General features: G+C 41.4%; 2 protein-coding genes across 2 annotated transcripts; both read left to right on the forward strand.

Moving 5' to 3' along the window:
- Positions 1-2,435: 2,435 nt before the first annotated feature.
- Positions 2,436-12,247, forward strand: LOC147874495 (kelch-like protein 10). Its single transcript, XM_087345372.1, has 6 exons — positions 2,436-2,624; positions 4,820-4,974; positions 7,581-7,832; positions 9,119-9,398; positions 11,746-11,824; positions 12,237-12,247. Exons 2-6 carry the CDS (start codon positions 4,823-4,825, stop codon positions 12,245-12,247), a joined length of 774 nt encoding a protein of 257 aa, XP_087201498.1. The 5' UTR covers positions 2,436-2,624; positions 4,820-4,822.
- Positions 12,248-12,253: 6 nt separating this feature from the next.
- Positions 12,254-18,008, forward strand: LOC147874496 (uncharacterized). Its single transcript, XM_087345239.1, has 4 exons — positions 12,254-12,406; positions 12,965-13,123; positions 14,885-15,092; positions 16,490-18,008. Exons 1-4 carry the CDS (start codon positions 12,280-12,282, stop codon positions 16,599-16,601), a joined length of 606 nt encoding a protein of 201 aa, XP_087201365.1. The 5' UTR covers positions 12,254-12,279; the 3' UTR covers positions 16,602-18,008.
- Positions 18,009-18,824: the final 816 nt, after the last annotated feature.

Consider the following 18,824-nt stretch of genomic DNA (forward strand, 5'->3'; position numbering starts at 1 on the left):
CCTCTGAGTGCACGTGCACCCTCCCAAAGTCGCATCACGAGTTCCTGTTGCTTGAGGCGCCTGCAGCGAGCAAATTTCAAATTAAAACTGAATAGAAATTATTTGCCATCACGGACATTGCTTCGAGTGGCAGAACTTTCAGCGAGTGCGTCGTTAAATTTCTCATGCTGTTTGACATCTTCATTACCAGGAATGGTAAGTCAGACAGGAATATAGCGATGTGTGAAGAATTGTGGCTTGTAAACTATTTCAAGTTGTTAGACTCGGAATAGAAAATTTTTTCGCATAAGAAAATCTCGTGCAAATTTCGCGTTTAAGCTTCTAACGTGCCTCAGGAATTAAATAATCTCAGTCCTAAAATCTATTCGATGTAGGTCCGAGACCGGTTGTCCTGACTGTAGTTTTCGTGGTTTTATTTCTTTCTTTAAGGCACATTCTGTGATAGTACCGGAAACATTCGAGGTTAAAGACCGGAAGTGACAGAGTCGCAGCGGCGTAACATTGTTTATTTTCATGATCTGCTGGGATTTGGTACCGTAGAGGCTGAAGATACGACTTTTAAGATTTCCGCGTGTTTATTCGTCTTTTACAGTTCATGCGACACCAATTAATAACCTCGTTCGAATTCATGTGATTGCCCTTAAAAGGGTATCAGAAATAAGACCGTACTTTCGCTTACTAAAAGTCTTACGTTTGAATTATATCCTGCTTGAAGTAACTCGCCATTGGACATCTGAACCCGTACGAATGGAATCCCCATCCTCGCACTCTTTGAGCAAGAGACATTGGATTTAATTTACATAATTTCCCGTTCTGACAAATTTATTGAAAGTTTTGTAAAGAGTAAGACGTCGATATTTATCATTCAATTCGTCTCTCAAGGCAATGTTAGCTACTTTATGTACGATGTGACATTTTAGGTTCTAAGGTCTTTAGGTAATTTGGGTGGCACTTTAGCTCTAGACACCGCGATATTTTATGAATACGACGCTCCGAATGATTTATGCACTTTTCACAAAACGGAGACCGCAATGTAAAACTCACGTTCATATTGTCATCTTCTCATTGCCTTGAACTTGAGGTCGCCGACAGGAGGTTTGGCGTTCGGAATTCCAAGAAACGCCGCGTACTTTTTCTTGTTTTAGATAGATGCTAAAACTTTTTCCTTCAGAAAACCTTGTTGGACTCTAAGAATTGGTTTTCTTGAGGTCTGCTCCTCCGACGCGAGGCTGCTACACATGCAGAGCATCTCCAGTGCCAACGCGGAGATCCGACGGCCCGCCGTGTCTCCACTTCTGTGCGCTGGACTCCAGAGATCCAGATCCATTTTAAGTTACTGCATTATTTATCAGCAGCATAAAAAGTTAGGTTAGGTTACAATTATTCAGTTTAATTTAAAAAATTTGAAATACTTTTTGTATATTAAAAATGTGTGAGTCTCGTGGAAATGTCGGTGAATCAAATAGAAACCTAAAAGTCAGAACGAAATCACATGTTCAGTTGTTGGGCTTTAAAAGCAAGAGCGATACTAGTCTCCGTTATAACATAGATTTGAACCAACTTCAGAGGCGATTACACTTCCATTGTCTACGCGAGAAATGCGAAACATGGGTCCCTCAGGCCCCCGGAAACATTTTCCCTGGCGCAGGGGTGACGGGGTCAACAGGCCCGGGGCCTTAAAAAATTATTTTCAAAATTAATCAAGTAAAAATAAAACCCGAAGTTAGTTTTAAATAATAAGGGCAATGAAATTGAAATTTTTCTTATACATATTCCCATTATTTTTAAATTTATTTCCTGCTGATAGAGAACACATTCAATATTAATTATTGACTTATTCCATTTATGATTGAATGTAACCAAATTATAAGCTAAGAGTAATTATCTTTGTTTACACTTAAAATTGTTCGTTATCGGGACTTTTTACATTGTGTGTTCTTTTAAAACCACGACGTTTCGGAGGGTGGTTCTGCCTCCGTCTTCAAGTGAGAGGTACTCACTCTGCTGGGTCCCTTAGATAAAGCTAGTCTCTGTCACTGAACAGACGATGGAAAAGTCCTGATAACGAACAATTTTAAGTGTAAACTACCGTCGTCAAAACCCTTTAGAATTGCATCTTTGTGTTTCTTTTTAACTACTAACAATGTGTAAATATGGACCGACAATGGTCAGCCTTTACGTGAACACCAGCGTGCATAACAATGCAAGAAAAGTATTGGAATTTCTAACCCACGCCTGCAACAATCTTGGCTGAGCATGCCATAAGGATCTTTTCTCATTTATTATGCATGCGGTGTAATAGCCTGAATGAAACTTATTTCACTCCATTCCTTTACCTTAGAAACTAATTGTTGCGTAATCTGTTTATTTGGAATTGTTGTGTTTAATTATCGCCGTCAACAATCCGCTTTCGTCATTCTGTTAAGAGCTGAGCTGTGAGTCGGTTGTAGAAAAAGTGCGTCGTGGAGTAGACAATTTTGTGCTGTTAAAATCCTTTTAGAACATCACAAGTTCTTTTCGTATATAGAAATTATTAAGAAATCTGTGATACTCCATTTTAGATTTGATTAAATTCATCTTTTCCGGTGGACGTCGTGGTCTCTTACAATTGAACAAAGTTTGAGGTAAGGGATTCCTATTTATTATTATTGTTCATCACATTTAATGTTTTCATCTGCATTTGTGAACTCGTGTACGAGAATTACGCTTGTCTTCTTTTTAACACAATTTCAAGTAACATTAGATTGACTTCTGTTTGTTCACGGCATCATTGATAATAAAAGAATATTCCTGTAGGCAATTAAATTTTTACAATTTTAAAGAAATAAAAAGTTTTTGTAGACCAGAATCTTAATAAAAATATATGAATACTAAGAAGTGGGGTTTGTATTCTGAACGATAATTCCAACACCTTACGTCTCTTGATACATCGACATTATTAAAGCGTTTTAGGAAACAGTGAATAATTTTTATTTCGGTTTTACAAGCCTAATTATCGATGAATCTCCCTCTCATTATCTCCTACATCAGAAGATTAAATCCGGGGAATGATTGCTATTATCGAGTGCAAAGAATTTATGGGTGCAAAACATGGTCTCTCACTTTGAGAGAGGAACATAGACTGAGGGTCTCTGAGAACAGAGTATCGAGGAAGATGTTTGGACCCAAATCGGGAGTGGGACAGATAATAGAGAAAATGCATGACGAGCTCCTCACTTGATGTTGTTAGAGGGGGTGGGCTGGGGAGGGGTGTTTACAAGTTATTGTGGAGATCTAGTCATAGATGGGAGGATAACATTTAGATGGATCTTACGAAGATGGGACTCGATGGAGCGAACTGGATGCAACTGGCTCAGGATAGACAACGGTGGCGGGCTTTTGTGCACACGATGAAGAATCTTCTTGTTCAGTAAAGGAAGTGGACTATTCTTTGACGAGCCGAGTACCAATCGACTTTTTATAGAATATCTTGCACATTGCAGTGTGTGAGTGGCGTGATTTGGGCCTGATCTACTCACGCGGTAGAACAAATTAGAGATTTTGTGACTGTTCCCAACTGTAATTCTCGCTTTCATTTGATAAATTTAAATTCCATTTTGTGCTTGTAATGTATATAAATTTGTAACTTAGGCAGGAAAGTCCTTAATCACGTAAGCTCTTAAGCACTTTTAGTTCTACAGAGAGAGAAGAACTCGAAAATTTTATGCTGATGAAAAAGCGTAGCCTTCTTTTTTCCAAAATTTATTTAACTGTCTGGTTCTGCATCAAAGGTCACGCAATTTCAATGGCATATTCTTTTCGTAATTTTTTAAAATCGATTCACCGGAGCAGAAGCATCTAAGACTTTATGGATTACATTGATATTTTATACGCAATGTCTACGTAGTTTACATATGAGACGATTTAAATTATGCGAGTAATGACAAAAACGCGGCATTACTTAATATTGCCTAAATCAGTCACATCTTCAGGGTGATTAAGTCGAGAAGAATGAGATGGGCGGGGCATGTGGAGTGCATGAATTCGGCGAGAGGTGTGCACTGGGTATTTTTGGAGAGCCTGAGGAGAAGAGGTCACTGGGGAGACTTAGATGTAGATGGGAGGATAATCACAGGCGGGATCTATGGGAGATAGAAGTTGAAGGTTACTGGATTTTGTTGGCCCAGGACAGGGTCCGGTGGAGGGGTTTGGTTAATTCGGTGATGAAACTTCGTATTCCGTAAGCCGTCTAGTTAGTTAGTTATATGTCACTTTTAGAGCTTTGTCATTTTGTATTGAATCTCAACAGGCATTTCAATAACAAAGAAACAAAATGAATCTATGGAGTCTAAGTCCTGCTTGAGAATCTAACAGTAGCCCTGGTAATCAAATGCCTCGCCTTTAAAGAAACATAAAGTTTCATGCCCTTGTTTACAAGACCCCGCCTCTAAGCCACTTCCACAAAAGGCTGTAGACAATCCACACCATCATTCTCCACCCTATAAGATCCATTTTAATGTTATCCTAGCAACGCATGAGACTTTTAAGTGACCTTTTCCTTTCAGATCTTCTGATTAAAAATTTGCACTTCTTGTCCTTGCATGTTTTCTACATGCCCCGCCCAACTCATCATCCTCGATCTGACAGCCTACAATTTATTAATTAGTGAAGAGATCTATAAAGCTTCATATTACGCAGTTTTCACCATTCCCATGTCAGTAACTCTCTCGCAGGACCAGATATTCTTCTCAGTATCGTGTTTCCTCTCAGTCACTCTCAGTTGATGTGCTCACGCGTCGGTATGAAGAAAAATCTGTAACAGCGACTGACTGTTTTTCAGGTGATGGACTCAAACCAAATTCCGACCGAAGCATCGATCAACCTGAATAAGCTGAGAGAGGAGAACCTCTTGTGTGACGCGGTGCTGAGGTTAGAGGACGGCGGCGTCTTCCGAGTCCACAGAGTGATTCTGTCGATGCGCAGCGAATATTTCAGGTTTGTTTATTTACTGACGTGGTTTATTAACACGTGAAATTAGGACACAAAAGACGTCAATTCGTATGTGAAATGTTTTATTCCCTTTGATGCAGAAACCTGTAATTTTATACGGCTGAATGTCTTTTGTTATTCGTTCATTGTCATGAAATCTCACGGCGGAGAGGAAGAAGAAGAAGAATGTCTTCAGGACCTTGCGCCGTAGAAACTGAGTGGCATTTCAGACGTACTTCCTGCTTTATTTCCTTGATAGAGGCAGTAAGCACGTCTGAATCGTAAGATAATTACTACGAGACAACACGACGCAACATCCCAGAAGACATGGGTTGTTCTTTGTACGAATTTTTAAGTGCAGTTGTACTAAGGTGACAGTCAATCGATCTGGAGGGAGAAATATAAACAATTCATTTCCAAAACGTCTTGGTTTTAATACTTAAAGACGACCGACACAATCCAGAAGAAATTTGTGACTGCCCGAAACATTGAGAGCTGCTGTCATAAATATAATAAAATGTGAGAAGGAACTTCGTAATACATGTAAGACTTGAGGTTTTCACGGCGGTGAGTCTGAAGATTACTGTCTTCTGGGTTGTTGCGCTGTGTAGTCTGGTCGATGTTAACCAACGCTTCAGAGGTCATACTGCCTCCGTCATCAGGGCGATGAGATTTTCACAGCGGTGATTATGAAGATTTCTGTCTTCTGGGTTGTTACGCTGTGTAGTCTGGTCGATGTTAACCAACGTTTCGGAGGTCATACTGCCTCCGTATCAGGACGATGAGTATGAAGATTTCTGTCTTCTGGGTTGTTGCGCTGTGAAGTCTGGACGATGTTAACCAACGTTTCAGAGGTCATACTGCCTCCGTCATCAGGGCGATGAGTATGAAGATTTGTGTCTTCTGGGTTGTTGCGCTGTGTAGTCTGGTCGATGTTAACCAACGTTTCAGAGGTCATACTGCCTCCATCGTCAGGGCGATGAGTATGAAGATTTCCGTCTTCTGGGTTGTTGTGCGGTGTAGTCTGGTCGATGTTAACCAACGTTTCAGAGGTCGTACTGCCTCCGTTATCAGGGCGATGAGTATGAAGATTTGTGTCTTCTGGGTTGTTGCGCTGTGTAGTCTGGTCGATGTTAACCAACGTTTCAGAGGTCATACTGCCTCCATCATCAGGGCGATGAGTATGAAGATTTCCGTCTTCTGGGTTGTTGTGCGGTGTAGTCTGGTCGATGTTAACCAACGTTTCAGAGGTCGTACTGCCTCCGTTATCAGGGCGATGAGTATGAAGATTTGTGTCTTCTGGGTTGTTGCGCTGTGTAGTCTGGTCGATGTTAACCAACGTTTCAGAGGTCATATTGCCTCCATCGTCAGGGCGATGAGTATGAAGATTTCCGTCTTCTGGGTTGTTGCGCGATGTAGTCTGGTCGATGTTAACCAACGTTTCAGAGGTCGTACTGCCTCCGTTATCAGGGCGATGAGTATGAAGATTTTTGTCTTCTGGGTTGTTGCGCTGTGTAGTCTGGTCGATGTTAAAAAACGTTTCTGAGGTCATACTGCCTCCGTCATCAGGGCGATGAGTATGAAGATTTGTGTCTTCTGGGTTGTTGCGCGGTGTAGTCTGGTCGATGTTAACCAACGTTTCAGAGGTCGTACTGCCTCCGTTATCAGGGCGATCAGTATGAAGATTTCTGTCTTGTGGGTTGTTGCGCAGTGTAGTCTGGTAGATGTTACCCAACGTTTCAGAGATCATACTGCCTCCATCATAAGGGCGATGAGTATGAAGATTTCTGTCTTCTGGGTTCTTGCGCTGTGTAGTCTGGTCAATGTTAACCAACGTTTCGGAGGTCATACTGCCTCCGTCATCATGACGATGAATACATATATCATTGTTAGGAGAAAATCTTTCGAGAATTTGTGCATACTTTAATCTGCTTGTGTTTTAAATAAAGATGCCCTGTGTTCTCGAAATGAGGAATGAATTATAAGCGTGAGCCATTTTTTCTTTTTTCCAAGAGACGTATCTCACGTCTTGTTACGAGCTGTGTTTTCCGACAACCAAATCTTTCCGTTTGTCTTGAGCTGCAAATCCCTTAATTATGTAATAGGAAAATGTTGTCTGGTTGGTTATGACTTTTTAAAGTCCGCGTAGAAACATCGGATTTTCTTTCAAGTTGTTTATTGTCGGGAAAATGTTTTGACAGAGCAAGTAGATTTCATATTTCGAACTGTTCAATCAGTGGAATGTACAGCTCGCGACGTATGTTGAAATATTTGCGTTGGCCTTATAATTTCTGTAGTAGTTGTTATAACCTCAGATATCTCTTGAAGGTGTCAAGGGTATGTAAGAAATTCTATAGTACAAATGTTCGCTACTTGCTTCCCGATTTTTAGGTTAAATTCTGTTAAGCCTTCGCCCGCTCTTGAACCTCTCGCAATTAATTTAGTCCCATTGGTACTTATTCTGGGAGTTTTTGAAGTATTCAGATAACAAGACTTAATCCACCACATTGACAAAAAGATACTTTTATTTGGCCACGTGACTCATAAAACTTAAACTTTATGCGCATGATTTGTAATTTTCTGCTCGCCGTTTCTCCAAATCGACGTTTCAGGATTCTCTTCACGACAAAACTGCACACCAGTGAGGAGATTGATATTCTTCTCCACGGAGTCAGCTCAGACATGATGACCCAGATACTGGATTATGTTTATTTTCGCGATTTGGACATCCACTCCGACAACGCTCGTCAGCTGCTTGTGGCGGCTGAGTACTTGAGTATACTAGGCGTTACTAAACTCTGCTGCGACTTCCTCAAGGACGAGATAAACGTCGACAAGTGTATTGGCATCCTGCAGTTCGCAAGGTAATTGATGTTCATTTGAAATTTGCTGTTTCGCCAGCCTTAGTCGCTGGAACGAATCAGCTTTACTCAAGACAGCAGTCGAGTACCGCGTCGGAGATTAAAGCCTCTGACTGAGGACTGGACAAATTATAAAGCGTTGTAGGTCGGGGCAGATCTGATTTAACTGCGTATGTTTTGAGCGTCATTATGACCAGCAGATGAATAATTTCACAATGTAGAACGTTAATCACGATCTATTGCAGGGTCATAATTAAATATGTCTTCCTTTCGAATTCCTTTTCTTCTTTCTTTCTTTCTCTGCGGAATTCCTTGCTTCTTCCATAATCCTCTCAACAACAAAATCAACATTCAGTCCCAAATCTTTCTGCATACTGCAAAACCTCTGTAAACCGAGCCTCGATTATCCGATTCCCGCATTAAGCGACCGAGTTTCAACCGGATCGGTTGCGATTGGATTCCACCGGCGAGAGTGTTTAAGTCGATGTCCACGCGGTACAGTCCATTAATCTAACCTCACTCCAGATTTTGCTGATTATTATGAACACTTCTGGACATTTAGAGAATTGGTTAATATCGGGCAAAGACAAGATACAACACGCTGGTCCCAGTAGATGATGAACCCTTACTCCTTCTTGTTCAGAACAACATCGGCAGAATCACACCAGAACCTCCAGTGTATGCGATGGACAGAATGACTGATAAATTCACTATTTTAGTACAGGGACTCCCTCGAACAGCGCCCACGAGTGACTTTTGCCGTCGGCTTGTGCGTGCGACTAGCCTGCATCATTCGCTGGCGACTAAAATCTGTATTGAGTCTCAACTTATTTGTTCAATTCCATGTCCACGTTCCCCTTTCCCCCGCTCATTCGTCCCGTGGCTCCCCCCATTTAGTCCGGTTACACGAGGTTTCACGGGATTAACACACGCAGTTACCAAAACGTCGTTTCGCCAAGGTTAAGGCCAGAATTCAAAATTCTACACTTCTCATCTCACTGCCTTCTTCACTTGCGTACGCCATGCCCTTGCTTCAACCTACAACCTTATCGCGAGGACCAACGGGCATTGCCTGGTTACCTTCAGAGTCGAGAACTTTCTATTTTGGATCGGTTAAACGGAGCGTCTCTCAGCGTTGCCTCTCCACGTGTCTGCTCTCAGTCTCGCTCATTCGGACTCCAAAGGGCTAAGGTAAAAACTGCAGGCGAAATACTGTGGTGTGCAAATGCTTGAGAATTCAGTTCTTCCTGCAGTGTTTAATTGTATCAGCGTTAACTTCGCTGTCGCAGGTTACACTCCTTAGCAGACCTCGAGACTCAATCTCGCCTCTTCGTTCAACGCAACTTCGTGGAATTGTCTCAGCAAAGCGAAGAACTGATGGAACTGCCTGTAGAGGAGCTGCAAGCGATAATCGAGGACAAGGAACTGAACGTGAGGGACGAGAGAGTTGTGTGGGAGTGCATTCTCCGGTGGATCAACCACGACCCGGACAACAGGAAAGGTCACATCGCGGGCCTTTTGAAGGGCGTCAGACTTGGACGACTTGTTGCAAAGTTTTTCAAGGAGACGGTCAGTATGCCCCTGAAATCGTGGATGTTTATCGGAAGTGAAGCCCGCATTTTAAATTCCATATTCACACGTTTTCGTAACTAATTAATGCAAATTGTGAGCTTTTTTCTTCGTCACGTGTAAGCCCGTCTGTCTGTCTGTCCGCAGTTCCAGCTCGAGAACGTCTAAACTGATGTTTATTAGATTTAATATTGATTTGCTTTAACAGAATCTGTTGACACATTCCAATTCTGGTTAAAATCTTACAATAACAACGTGTAAAACTACACAATTATTTTAATGCCTTCTACTGTGCAAAATTTGCTAGGTAAGAAATCCCCAGATTGCCTTAGTTACCATGGTTACAATAACTACCTGTTTAATGCCGCTGGTAACACGCTTGCATACACGTGTGTGTGTGCAAAACAAATATTCGATTCGTCCTTTTATGCAAAAAAGTTGTTCGAGTTAATAATCGTCTTTTATTCACCGTCTCTAATTTTGAGAGTCCGTGGGCGCTACAATCTTTTATTACAGTCTCAGCGTTAATTAAGATCAGTTCGACTACAGCATTCCACCGTTAACTAAATTCAAACGTCCACTCAGCTTGAATAGGAAAATAATCCAACAGATAAATCATGTCTTCCAGCGCAGCGTTCGACTTAACCAAAGATCCTTCTGCCATAAGAAGCTTATCTTAGCTGCTCTAATAATTTCAAGTATCTCCAACGATGAGCACTTAGCATGATAATCTTTAGCTGATTGACCATATAGAGACAACAGATATCCGAAACTTTCAACAAGATAGATTCGTTTTACATCCAAGAGAAAATTTCCCGAGGGGCTTCAAATTCATAGACAGCTTTAACATTCAAAATTTTAAACGTAATCTCACGAAGCAGCCTTACAACTTAAGATATTCCTTCTTCCATTTCATCATGCGCTTTAACCCGAGAGGAAAATATGTTCTATTGAAGGTCAAATGCCCTGTGATTTCAGACACTCGCCTCTTACGAATATTTGTGAAACAATCGCACAGATTCATGAAAATGTTAAATGCTTCAAGTGTCTTTACAGTTTAGCATTCGTATCTACTAGTTTCGAACACTTAAAGAGAACCACCTGACGATGACCAATTAATGTCGAAACATGCAATGGCTCTTAATAGACAATGAGCCAATAACCCCACGCTTTTGTGTTGACGGACCTTGTACCCCAACCATCAACATGCAGAAGATTGCCTCCCTTGAAACTCGAAGCAACTAATTGTCATAATTTTCTTTGATGCTACGTAAATTTGACAATTAATTAAAGTTATCGAATCAAAAAGAATGTGCATCTCGTACGGGAGAGACGAGAAATAAATTACAATTTTGAATGTAACTCAAAATGCAGCCATTACTGAAGGATTTAACTTTCAGTTGAAACACATTTCAATACTTTTCTCTAAGTTCGATTTAACCTTGATTTCGCTTCTCTCCACAACCTGTGTATTTGTTAAGAGCGTCGTTACATAAACCAAAATGGATATTTTTTTGCATATACCAAGTCTATTTCGGTGAGTTCCCAACCAAATTATGTGTGAATTTCATGTGTGCTCTGCAATGGAACATGGCGTCCCTTCCTAAAAGTTAATAAGGTCCACATTGAACTGTTCAACAGGTGTCAAAGCACCCGTACGTAATTGAAAACGAGGCGTGTAGTCCCATGATCTCGGAGACGCTCGCGTTTCTGCACGACTCAGAAATGGTGACGAAGGAAGACAAGGACCTCGTGACACCAAGGATTGCCCACCCGCGAATCCCACAGGACATTCTGTTTGCTGTTGGTGGGCGTCGCGACGGAAGTCCGACAGATGTGATCGAAGCCTACGACGCACTTGCTGACCGGTGGACTGTGGTGAGTTGCACGCATTTCTACTCTTACCCTGCCTTGTTAAATGACGCCTCCGAGAAAAAACTACTTTTCCTCCTTTTTCCTTATTTTCACCAAATAATTGTTTATTTAGGCTTAATCATGGACGTACTGCCTCCATCTTTGCGTCGATAAATCCCAAAACACCGACATCTGTCCTTTCCAAAGTACGAACCTGAAATGTTAGCTGTTGATCAGAAATTAATTCTACGTTTGTCTGTCGAAATTGACGAGAGCTTCTCTTCGGGTCTTCCTGTTTCCACCTTCGCTCCAAGTTAATTTCTCACGGTCTTTGTCGAGTGTCTCCCACCAGAGGGTAGCAATTTCGGTCCACTGTTGGGGGTTGCACCTCTGCTCCGGTGGTTTCTCGCCTGAACTTTAATGTAAGGACTTCACTTCAATAGACCGAATGACCCAAAGAAACATAAGAACTTAACCTATCCTTCCTGTGCAGGTGGAGGGGGTCGACTGGATTAGTCCGCGAGCCAGCCATGGCACGGCAGTTGTCGGTTTCGACATTTACGTCATCGGAGGTGAGAACGGCGTTGACTATTCAAGCTCATGTTTCTGCTTCAACGCTGTTACGAAGACATGCCGCGAGGTGGCGCCTATGCTTATTAAAAACAGGTAAGATGCAGCTTGGTAACTGATTAAGTCCTTGGAGCAGAGTCCTTCTTCAAAAGCTGACAGTCGCTCTCTTAGTCAAGATATAAATCTGGGCAGGGGATGTTAAATTGTACCACTCACACACAGGAGCATCGTGCAAAGTGTGAATAGGTCGGAGGACTTTTGCGACAAAGTTGGTTTTAAGAATGCGATTTGATTGTTAATTCATTTGAATTATGATTTAACAATGACGAGCGAACAATTTTGTTCAGCGAGAGGAAATGAATCTGAATCAGCAATAAATGAGCATAGCAGAGCGTGTTCTCTTTTTCGTTTCAGATCCGGTTTAATGGTGGCAGTTCTCCGAGGTTCAGTGTACGCCATGGGCGGTGTAGCTTTTGGTTTGAATCAGAAAACGGCTGAAAGATACGACCGCAAGGCGAACCAGTGGTCGTGGATCGCTCGCATGAACACAGGGCGACACTGTGCAAGTGCGGCTGTACTGAATGGTACGTAAATCCTGTGAAACAGAAATTTGTGAGTTAGTGCAGAAGGCGAGGCGTCTGTTTGTCCGCTTGTAAGAACGCAAGAAAGTTTGAAGGAATCGCGGGATTTGAGGTTCTCACGGCGGGGAGTACGAAGATGGCTGTCGTTTGGCTTCCGCCGACGTTTCAGACGAACCTTATGCCATCATCTTCAAGGCATTCCTCTTCGCTCTTGAACTTAGTTTCCCTCACTCCATCGTCCCATATTCTTTTATTATCTCTTCTTTTATCCGCGCTACGGACTTCGGTATTTCACAGACTGCAACGGCTTGAAGTTCTGAGTGCGTGATGGTTTCTTCTGCTCTCGTAAGCTGTCCTTGTGCGTCGTCTTCTGCCTTTTTAGTGTACACTAGGAGTGAATGCAAACAACCCTCAAACTATCAAACTGGCTCTCATATAACACATATAATGCAGTTTCTGTGACTAGAAGGGGACTTAATAGATTTACAAATTTAAGTACGGATTGTTCCATGTCTGTGCTCTGCACGGAGCAGTTTAATTATAGCTAATTTGTTTTTGCAGACAAAATATACGTCGCTGGTGGATTTGACGGAAACAATTTTCTAAACTCGGTGGAAGTTTATGACCCGGACACCGACCGATGGACGTTCGTTGCACCAATGAACTCTGAACGTTGGTTTCTTTCTTGCGTCGCGTTCCACGGCTGTCTGTACGCCCTAGGTGAGAACTCTGGACATTCCGAGTGATGCTCCTCTTTCCTTTCAGAACTTGCTATTGTGAAATGTTTTCATGGTTTTTTAGAGTGACTGAGATTTTATGAACAGAATTTTTCTCCTGTCATCACAGAGTTAGTTTGTCCGTAATTTTAACCCCGATACGTGGTTTCGATTGCATTCTCCACAAAGAACACTTAACTAACTAAGTAACTAACATCGCGTAATATCTTGTGGTATCCAAAGTAACGTAAGCCACATTTTTCACAGAGTCCCAGTTTTAAAGGTAAATATTTCGTTCTTGTAGCAAGGAAATTTCAGTTTGCCGTTCTGTTATCCCCAAAAAGCCGATGGTTTAAAGCAGTCCCTTCGCAGTCTTTGATGTTCGTCACTTGTTTGTGTAACGCCATCTTGTGTTGATATTTAAGGCTACTTTCTCACGCAGTTTCATGAAGTAAACAACAGATGTCAGGCGTAATTTCCTGATGCTACAAGTACGAAAATAAAATTGTGGCTGTTCTTGGTACTAAAACTGACAATGCAAGAGGGAATGGATTTTCTTTGTTGTATTTAATTCATTCGTTCCTTTTACGAAATTACCAATTTTAAGAGCGTAAATCCGTTTGTAAGACGGTCGGAGTGTGAAGCATCGAAGTTACGGGAAATACTAACATCTAGAAATTTGTAACTGGTAATCTTGAAGAGAAGATACCACTTGTGATACATTGGAGTAAAAGGAAGGATAATATTAAAATGTTTTTAAGGATTTAGAATATGTGGGATGAGGTCAACTACCGACTTTTGTGAATAAGGTAATGAATCTTGTGGCTTCATAAAGGCTAAACATTTCGTGGCCAGGTGATAGAGTAATAAATATCAAGAAGGACCCCGCTGAGTGGGGTTAGAAAAAGGTCCCTTTGGCAGCTCTTTTAGGGTAAGGTTGCTTAAGTCGTACCCCTTAAGAAAAAAACATATAACAATTAGGATTTATTAAATAAATAGAAATTAAATGTGTTATTCAAAACTTGTGTTAATATTGTTGTTATTTATTATAACGAAATTAGAAAATCTATATGCTTTCACGTAAAATAAACTAAATCTTTAAAAACCTACATCGGTACGACTAAAGTAACCGGTTTAATAAGTCGTACCACCTATAGCCTAAGTCGTACCTAAGAATTCAATTAAGCAACAATAATAATTAAAACGTATTTTTTATTAATGTGTTACATGACACATAGGTATTCAGTTAGTATAAACATCACATACAAATCTTTTTGTTCTTTAGTCAACTCCAGCGCATAAATCGTGCACCCATGATTTGCATTTCAAGCATTGAATCATGTTTTCCTCCCGATCTTCTCCACAAATAAAACAAAACCAATCGCTTTTCTTCTTTTTAATTTTTAATTCAAATTCCTTTTTTTTAATTATTGCGTTTCTTTTATTTGCCGCATTTTTATGTTTTCTTTATTCTGCGTTGACGTTATTTCGACTGACGAGGTAGAGCATTCACGGAACTCTTTGCTTTGGTTTATTATTGGAATAGGAGCTAAAATATTTAATTGCAGTTTTATTTGGTTTATAGGTGCGTCCGTTTCTTCCTCATGGATTTCTTTACTTTCTTGTGTAACCACTGCAGAAAGCTCTTCTTGATTATTGATGTCCAACGGAGGAGTGCGTAAAGAGTCTTCAATCACAAGTGTAGGAGGGCAAAAATCATCATCATCAAATTCATGCCTGTTGCCTGTTGTGTGTGTGTGTGCAGGAGGACGCAACAAGACATCATTCCAGTTCTATACCGAAAAGTACGACCCTACAGAAGACACGTGGACCAAGATCCCTGCCATGAACTTCTATTACGATAAACTCCACGCAGAAGTGATGGACGACACGATCTTCGTCATCGGTCATTATTATAAAAGGACTAAATTCGAATCCCGCGTCGCATATTTCAATGACAAGGAAAATCGATGGTTTGTTTCTTTGTTTCTTTGTATGATTGTTCAGGGCTGTATAATCACAAACTCTTACTTTCGAAAAGCTCCAGAAAGTAAAATATTTCCGGTCAAATATCCGCGATCTTGTGAATGCTGCGCCTTGTAGTGTCGTAGAAACTGACCGACGTTTCAGAGGTTCTTACTGCTTACCCAGGGACTCGAATAAAACACGCGAAAGATGTCTGAGAGGAAGGGGGTAGAATGAAAGCAGGCAGGGCGACGTTGCGGTCAAGCTGATTGGTTAAATCAGAGGGCTATTGACTAGGAATGCTAATCAGACGTAAGCTGTGACTGTATTAATAAGAAGCTCTTTGACCAAGTTTCTTTGATCAGTGGCACTCTCTTGGGCAGGAAGTGTCTGGCGTTCAGCGCATCAGCATCGCCATAATATTCGGCTTTCATCAAAGTGTTAGGCCAGTTTCAGGTTTAACGACGCCTATCCATTTCATGTTCCCACTTCTGATGGACGTTTATTTCAAAATGGCTGTCTCTTGGCGTGTTTGACCACGCAGTCTCCTGAAATCTGTTGACGGAGTTGGTAAGGAGCTCCAAAAACATCCAAGAAGGGAAATTTCTTCATACTTGTTTGTGCAAGAGCCAGAAATCCCACGGAAATTAATTTAATTTTGGTTTGTGTCTGTCTTACGTGTAGCAGAACCTCTCCAGAACTACTTTTGGTGGGACAAATTTTTTTTTAAACATATTCCTGAAAGAGGGAAATATTGTCATGGGCGCATGTATCAAACAAGACACGCGTATCTCTCCAAAAAAGCGTGTGATTAAATTTATTATTCTGACCGAAGTTAATGGCTTAATGAAGTTTACCAAACGTCGCTAGCCAGAACACAAGTCATTTCACAGCCCTTTAAAATAGTGGTAACCTCTCCTTCCACTTTGATGTAATAAAATGTATTACCTTATAATAGCAATTTGGCCGGTGTTCTGTGTGCATCTGAGCAAAAGAAAGATCACGTGGGAACTGTTCTGAAATATGGTGTCGGAATGAATTCCGATTGGAGGAATTTATGTTAAAATTGTCAGGAAACAAAATATAAGCAACTACATTTCGGTGGAAGCTGTGCCCTTCGCTTCAAGCAGTTTCCCATTCAACCCAAAGACAGAGCCAGCCCATCAGACATGGATATTTTTAGGGCAAAACATTTTACGACTCCGAAAGATAATTCTTTTATACTTATTCTACACCGAAATCTCTGATATTTTAGAACCCAAAAAGTTAAAGTATATTTATATATATATATATATATATTCTGTAATTTTGTCAGAGAAATGTGATAAAAATTGACTTGAGTGTAGATTATACTAATGGACGGTGAAAGAGAATTTGTTTTCACTTTTAATATTTCAAATTGCAGGCACGCGGGGGCAGACACGAATGTTTGTAGATCCGGGATGTCGACTTGTGTCATCGAGAACCTACCGAATGCAAGCGATTACGCCTACAGACACAGAGATAAATTGATGTAGGAGAAATGCAAGAAAAGAAGGAGGCGAAACGTAAAAGAAGAAGAAGAAGAAGAAGGAGGAGGAGGAGGAGGAGTAGGAGGAAGAGGCGAAACGTAAAAGAATGTTAGATTGGGAAAATAACCGTCCATCCACGCACACTCGTCCTTCTGCTGATGTAGCCCCGGGTTCAAACCCAGTAGCTAGGCCGGCGCTGGTGTGGTTAAAACGTTTGTTACTTCGGTGCGCGGAGAGGGTTAAAGGTTTTCTCAGGATACCTTGACATAGGATCAATCGGTGGGCGAGGACCTCCGACTCTCAGGGAATACAAGGAGAGGCATTAATTGGAGCGGCGCTCGCGAGAGGGTAGCGAAGTCGCTAAGCTGATGCAATTCTTGACGACACAGTTGTTGTTGTTGTTGTTGTTGTTGTTGAAATCACTCAATTTATTCACGGATTGAGACACACTGATGCAAAGACACAATTATGTTGATATTCAAGCAGTGCAATGAATCGGCTGTTTATGTACAACTTCAAGTCCAACACAACACAAGCGCGCTATCACAGTACCGTTCTGAAATTTTCAATTGAAGGCGGCGATCCGATTCGTCCCCCAAAATCACCCTCAAAACGTCGGAAACGCTCCGAAAAGCCACATTCGAAATTCACTGGTCCAATCGCAATGAGGCGTCTGTTCTAGGGCAAACGTCATTCTATATCTGGAAAGGCTTAAGTTTTCGCCTCGTAAACTACTTTTACGAGGCGAAAGCTTTGTGAGTGTCACGGAAGCTCTCGAGGAAAGATGTTAAAGCGACTGATTGTCGCTACTCTCTTCAAATTTAATACATTAATCAATGCCAAAATTCATAAAATCAATCACATTTGGATGAAGTAAGGCGTTCCAAATATAATCTCTTCGCGCCTCCTTCGTTTGTATAAACCGGATTAACATGCCAAAGACTGGTTTACCCTTTTCATCACAAGGTTCAGCCCGTCAGAGAATCGAACTACGAACCTGGACTGGCACAGGAAAATCAGTAGTTTGCAGTTGATTACAACCACGACGAACACAAAGTACATTTGGCTGAGTTGCCCCGATATACCGGGTAATTATGCCATGTTCCTTAGGGAAGTAACAACATTTTCAAATGCCATGAAGAAACAGACGATGGTTTCAGTTAACAGATGTATTTATTTATTCATGGTATTTTGTAAGGTACTTTTAAGTATTTTAATGATAAGCACAAAATATTACCACAAAATACACAAAACTAGGAACTTAAATTTAGTTAAGGTACAGACAGAGTAACAGAAAAATGTGACAGCTGTAATCAAATGGGGAACTCAAGGCATATCCAGGAGTCTCAGCACAAGTAAATCTGTGTAACCTTCTTCATTTTAATCTCATTCGTAATAAAGGAATCGATTGAAGATTGTTCTTGTGCTTTCGCCCTTAAACGCTGCCTTACTCAGAAGCGTCGAGGCCATCTGATCAAATTAGCAACTGCTCGGCTAAACTATAGTTCGTATCCTGACGCGGGGAGTCCGGGGCCCATCGATTCCCTGCCAGGGATACGACACGGTCGGGCCTTACCCCCGGGGGAGGACCCACTGGATAGGAGGCCGGGTGGGCCCCAGAGGCTAGACGAAATTCCTCTGCCCCTGTCGGCGATCATTATTAAAAATATTACCGTCCACTTCTTGCGATATTTAGATGATTGTACAATGAACTTCTTAATTTCTGACTTTCTCTGTGTCTTATTAGCAATGTACAGTGAATTCATTGGTAAGTTCAAGGCAACTGTCGCTTTCAGACTCACCACCAGACGACGTGTGGCTCCACAAAACAGTAGAATCAGCTTTCCTGTGTCTTCGCATTTCATACTAGAAGCCGGGAAGTGAGCGCATTGCACTTTCAACTATTCCGCATATTTTAATGATCTCGTAACAGACAGACGATAAAGTCACTGAAACGTCCATGTGTCGCCATTCTTGCCAAAAGTGTTTCCCGCTTATCACCGAACCGAAGGCTAGCTATTTTGTTCCTAATGGCTGCCACCCGAACTTGTTCTGCGCCAGATGATTCCACGTAAGACCTTATTTATTTACGCTCCATTTTAATATTATACCGCAATCTGCGTCCAGCCGTACCAGGGAACTGGTTCTCATTGCGAGTATAACACCGCCAGCCAATCGCCTGAAGACGTGAGTCGAGCCAACTTAATAAATTGTGACGCGTGTTAATTG

The sequence above is a fragment of the Zootermopsis nevadensis genome, unplaced genomic scaffold (genome assembly GCF_977971745.1).
Source record: "Zootermopsis nevadensis isolate Lab colony 2312 unplaced genomic scaffold, Znev_1.0 Znev_ptg000008l, whole genome shotgun sequence".
Taxonomy (NCBI): domain Eukaryota; kingdom Metazoa; phylum Arthropoda; class Insecta; order Blattodea; family Termopsidae; genus Zootermopsis; species Zootermopsis nevadensis.

What these genes read in the sequence shown, in the direction of transcription:
- LOC147874496 (XM_087345239.1), top strand. Translation starts at nt 12,280, where the DNA reads ATGGGCGGTGTAGCTTTTGGTTTGAATCAGAAAACGGCTGAAAGATAC. An exon ending in AAGTGCGGCTGTACTGAATG is followed by an intron (nt 12,407 to 12,964) that starts GTACGTAAATCC and finishes TTGTTTTTGCAG; the next exon opens with ACAAAATATACGTCGCTGGT. An exon ending in AATGACAAGGAAAATCGATG is followed by an intron (nt 15,093 to 16,489) that starts GTTTGTTTCTTT and finishes TTCAAATTGCAG; the next exon opens with GCACGCGGGGGCAGACACGA.
- LOC147874495 (XM_087345372.1), top strand. Translation starts at nt 4,823, where the DNA reads ATGGACTCAAACCAAATTCCGACCGAAGCATCGATCAACCTGAATAAG. An exon ending in ATGCGCAGCGAATATTTCAG is followed by an intron (nt 4,975 to 7,580) that starts GTTTGTTTATTT and finishes TCGACGTTTCAG; the next exon opens with GATTCTCTTCACGACAAAAC. An exon ending in CAAAGTTTTTCAAGGAGACG is followed by an intron (nt 9,399 to 11,745) that starts GTCAGTATGCCC and finishes CTTCCTGTGCAG; the next exon opens with GTGGAGGGGGTCGACTGGAT.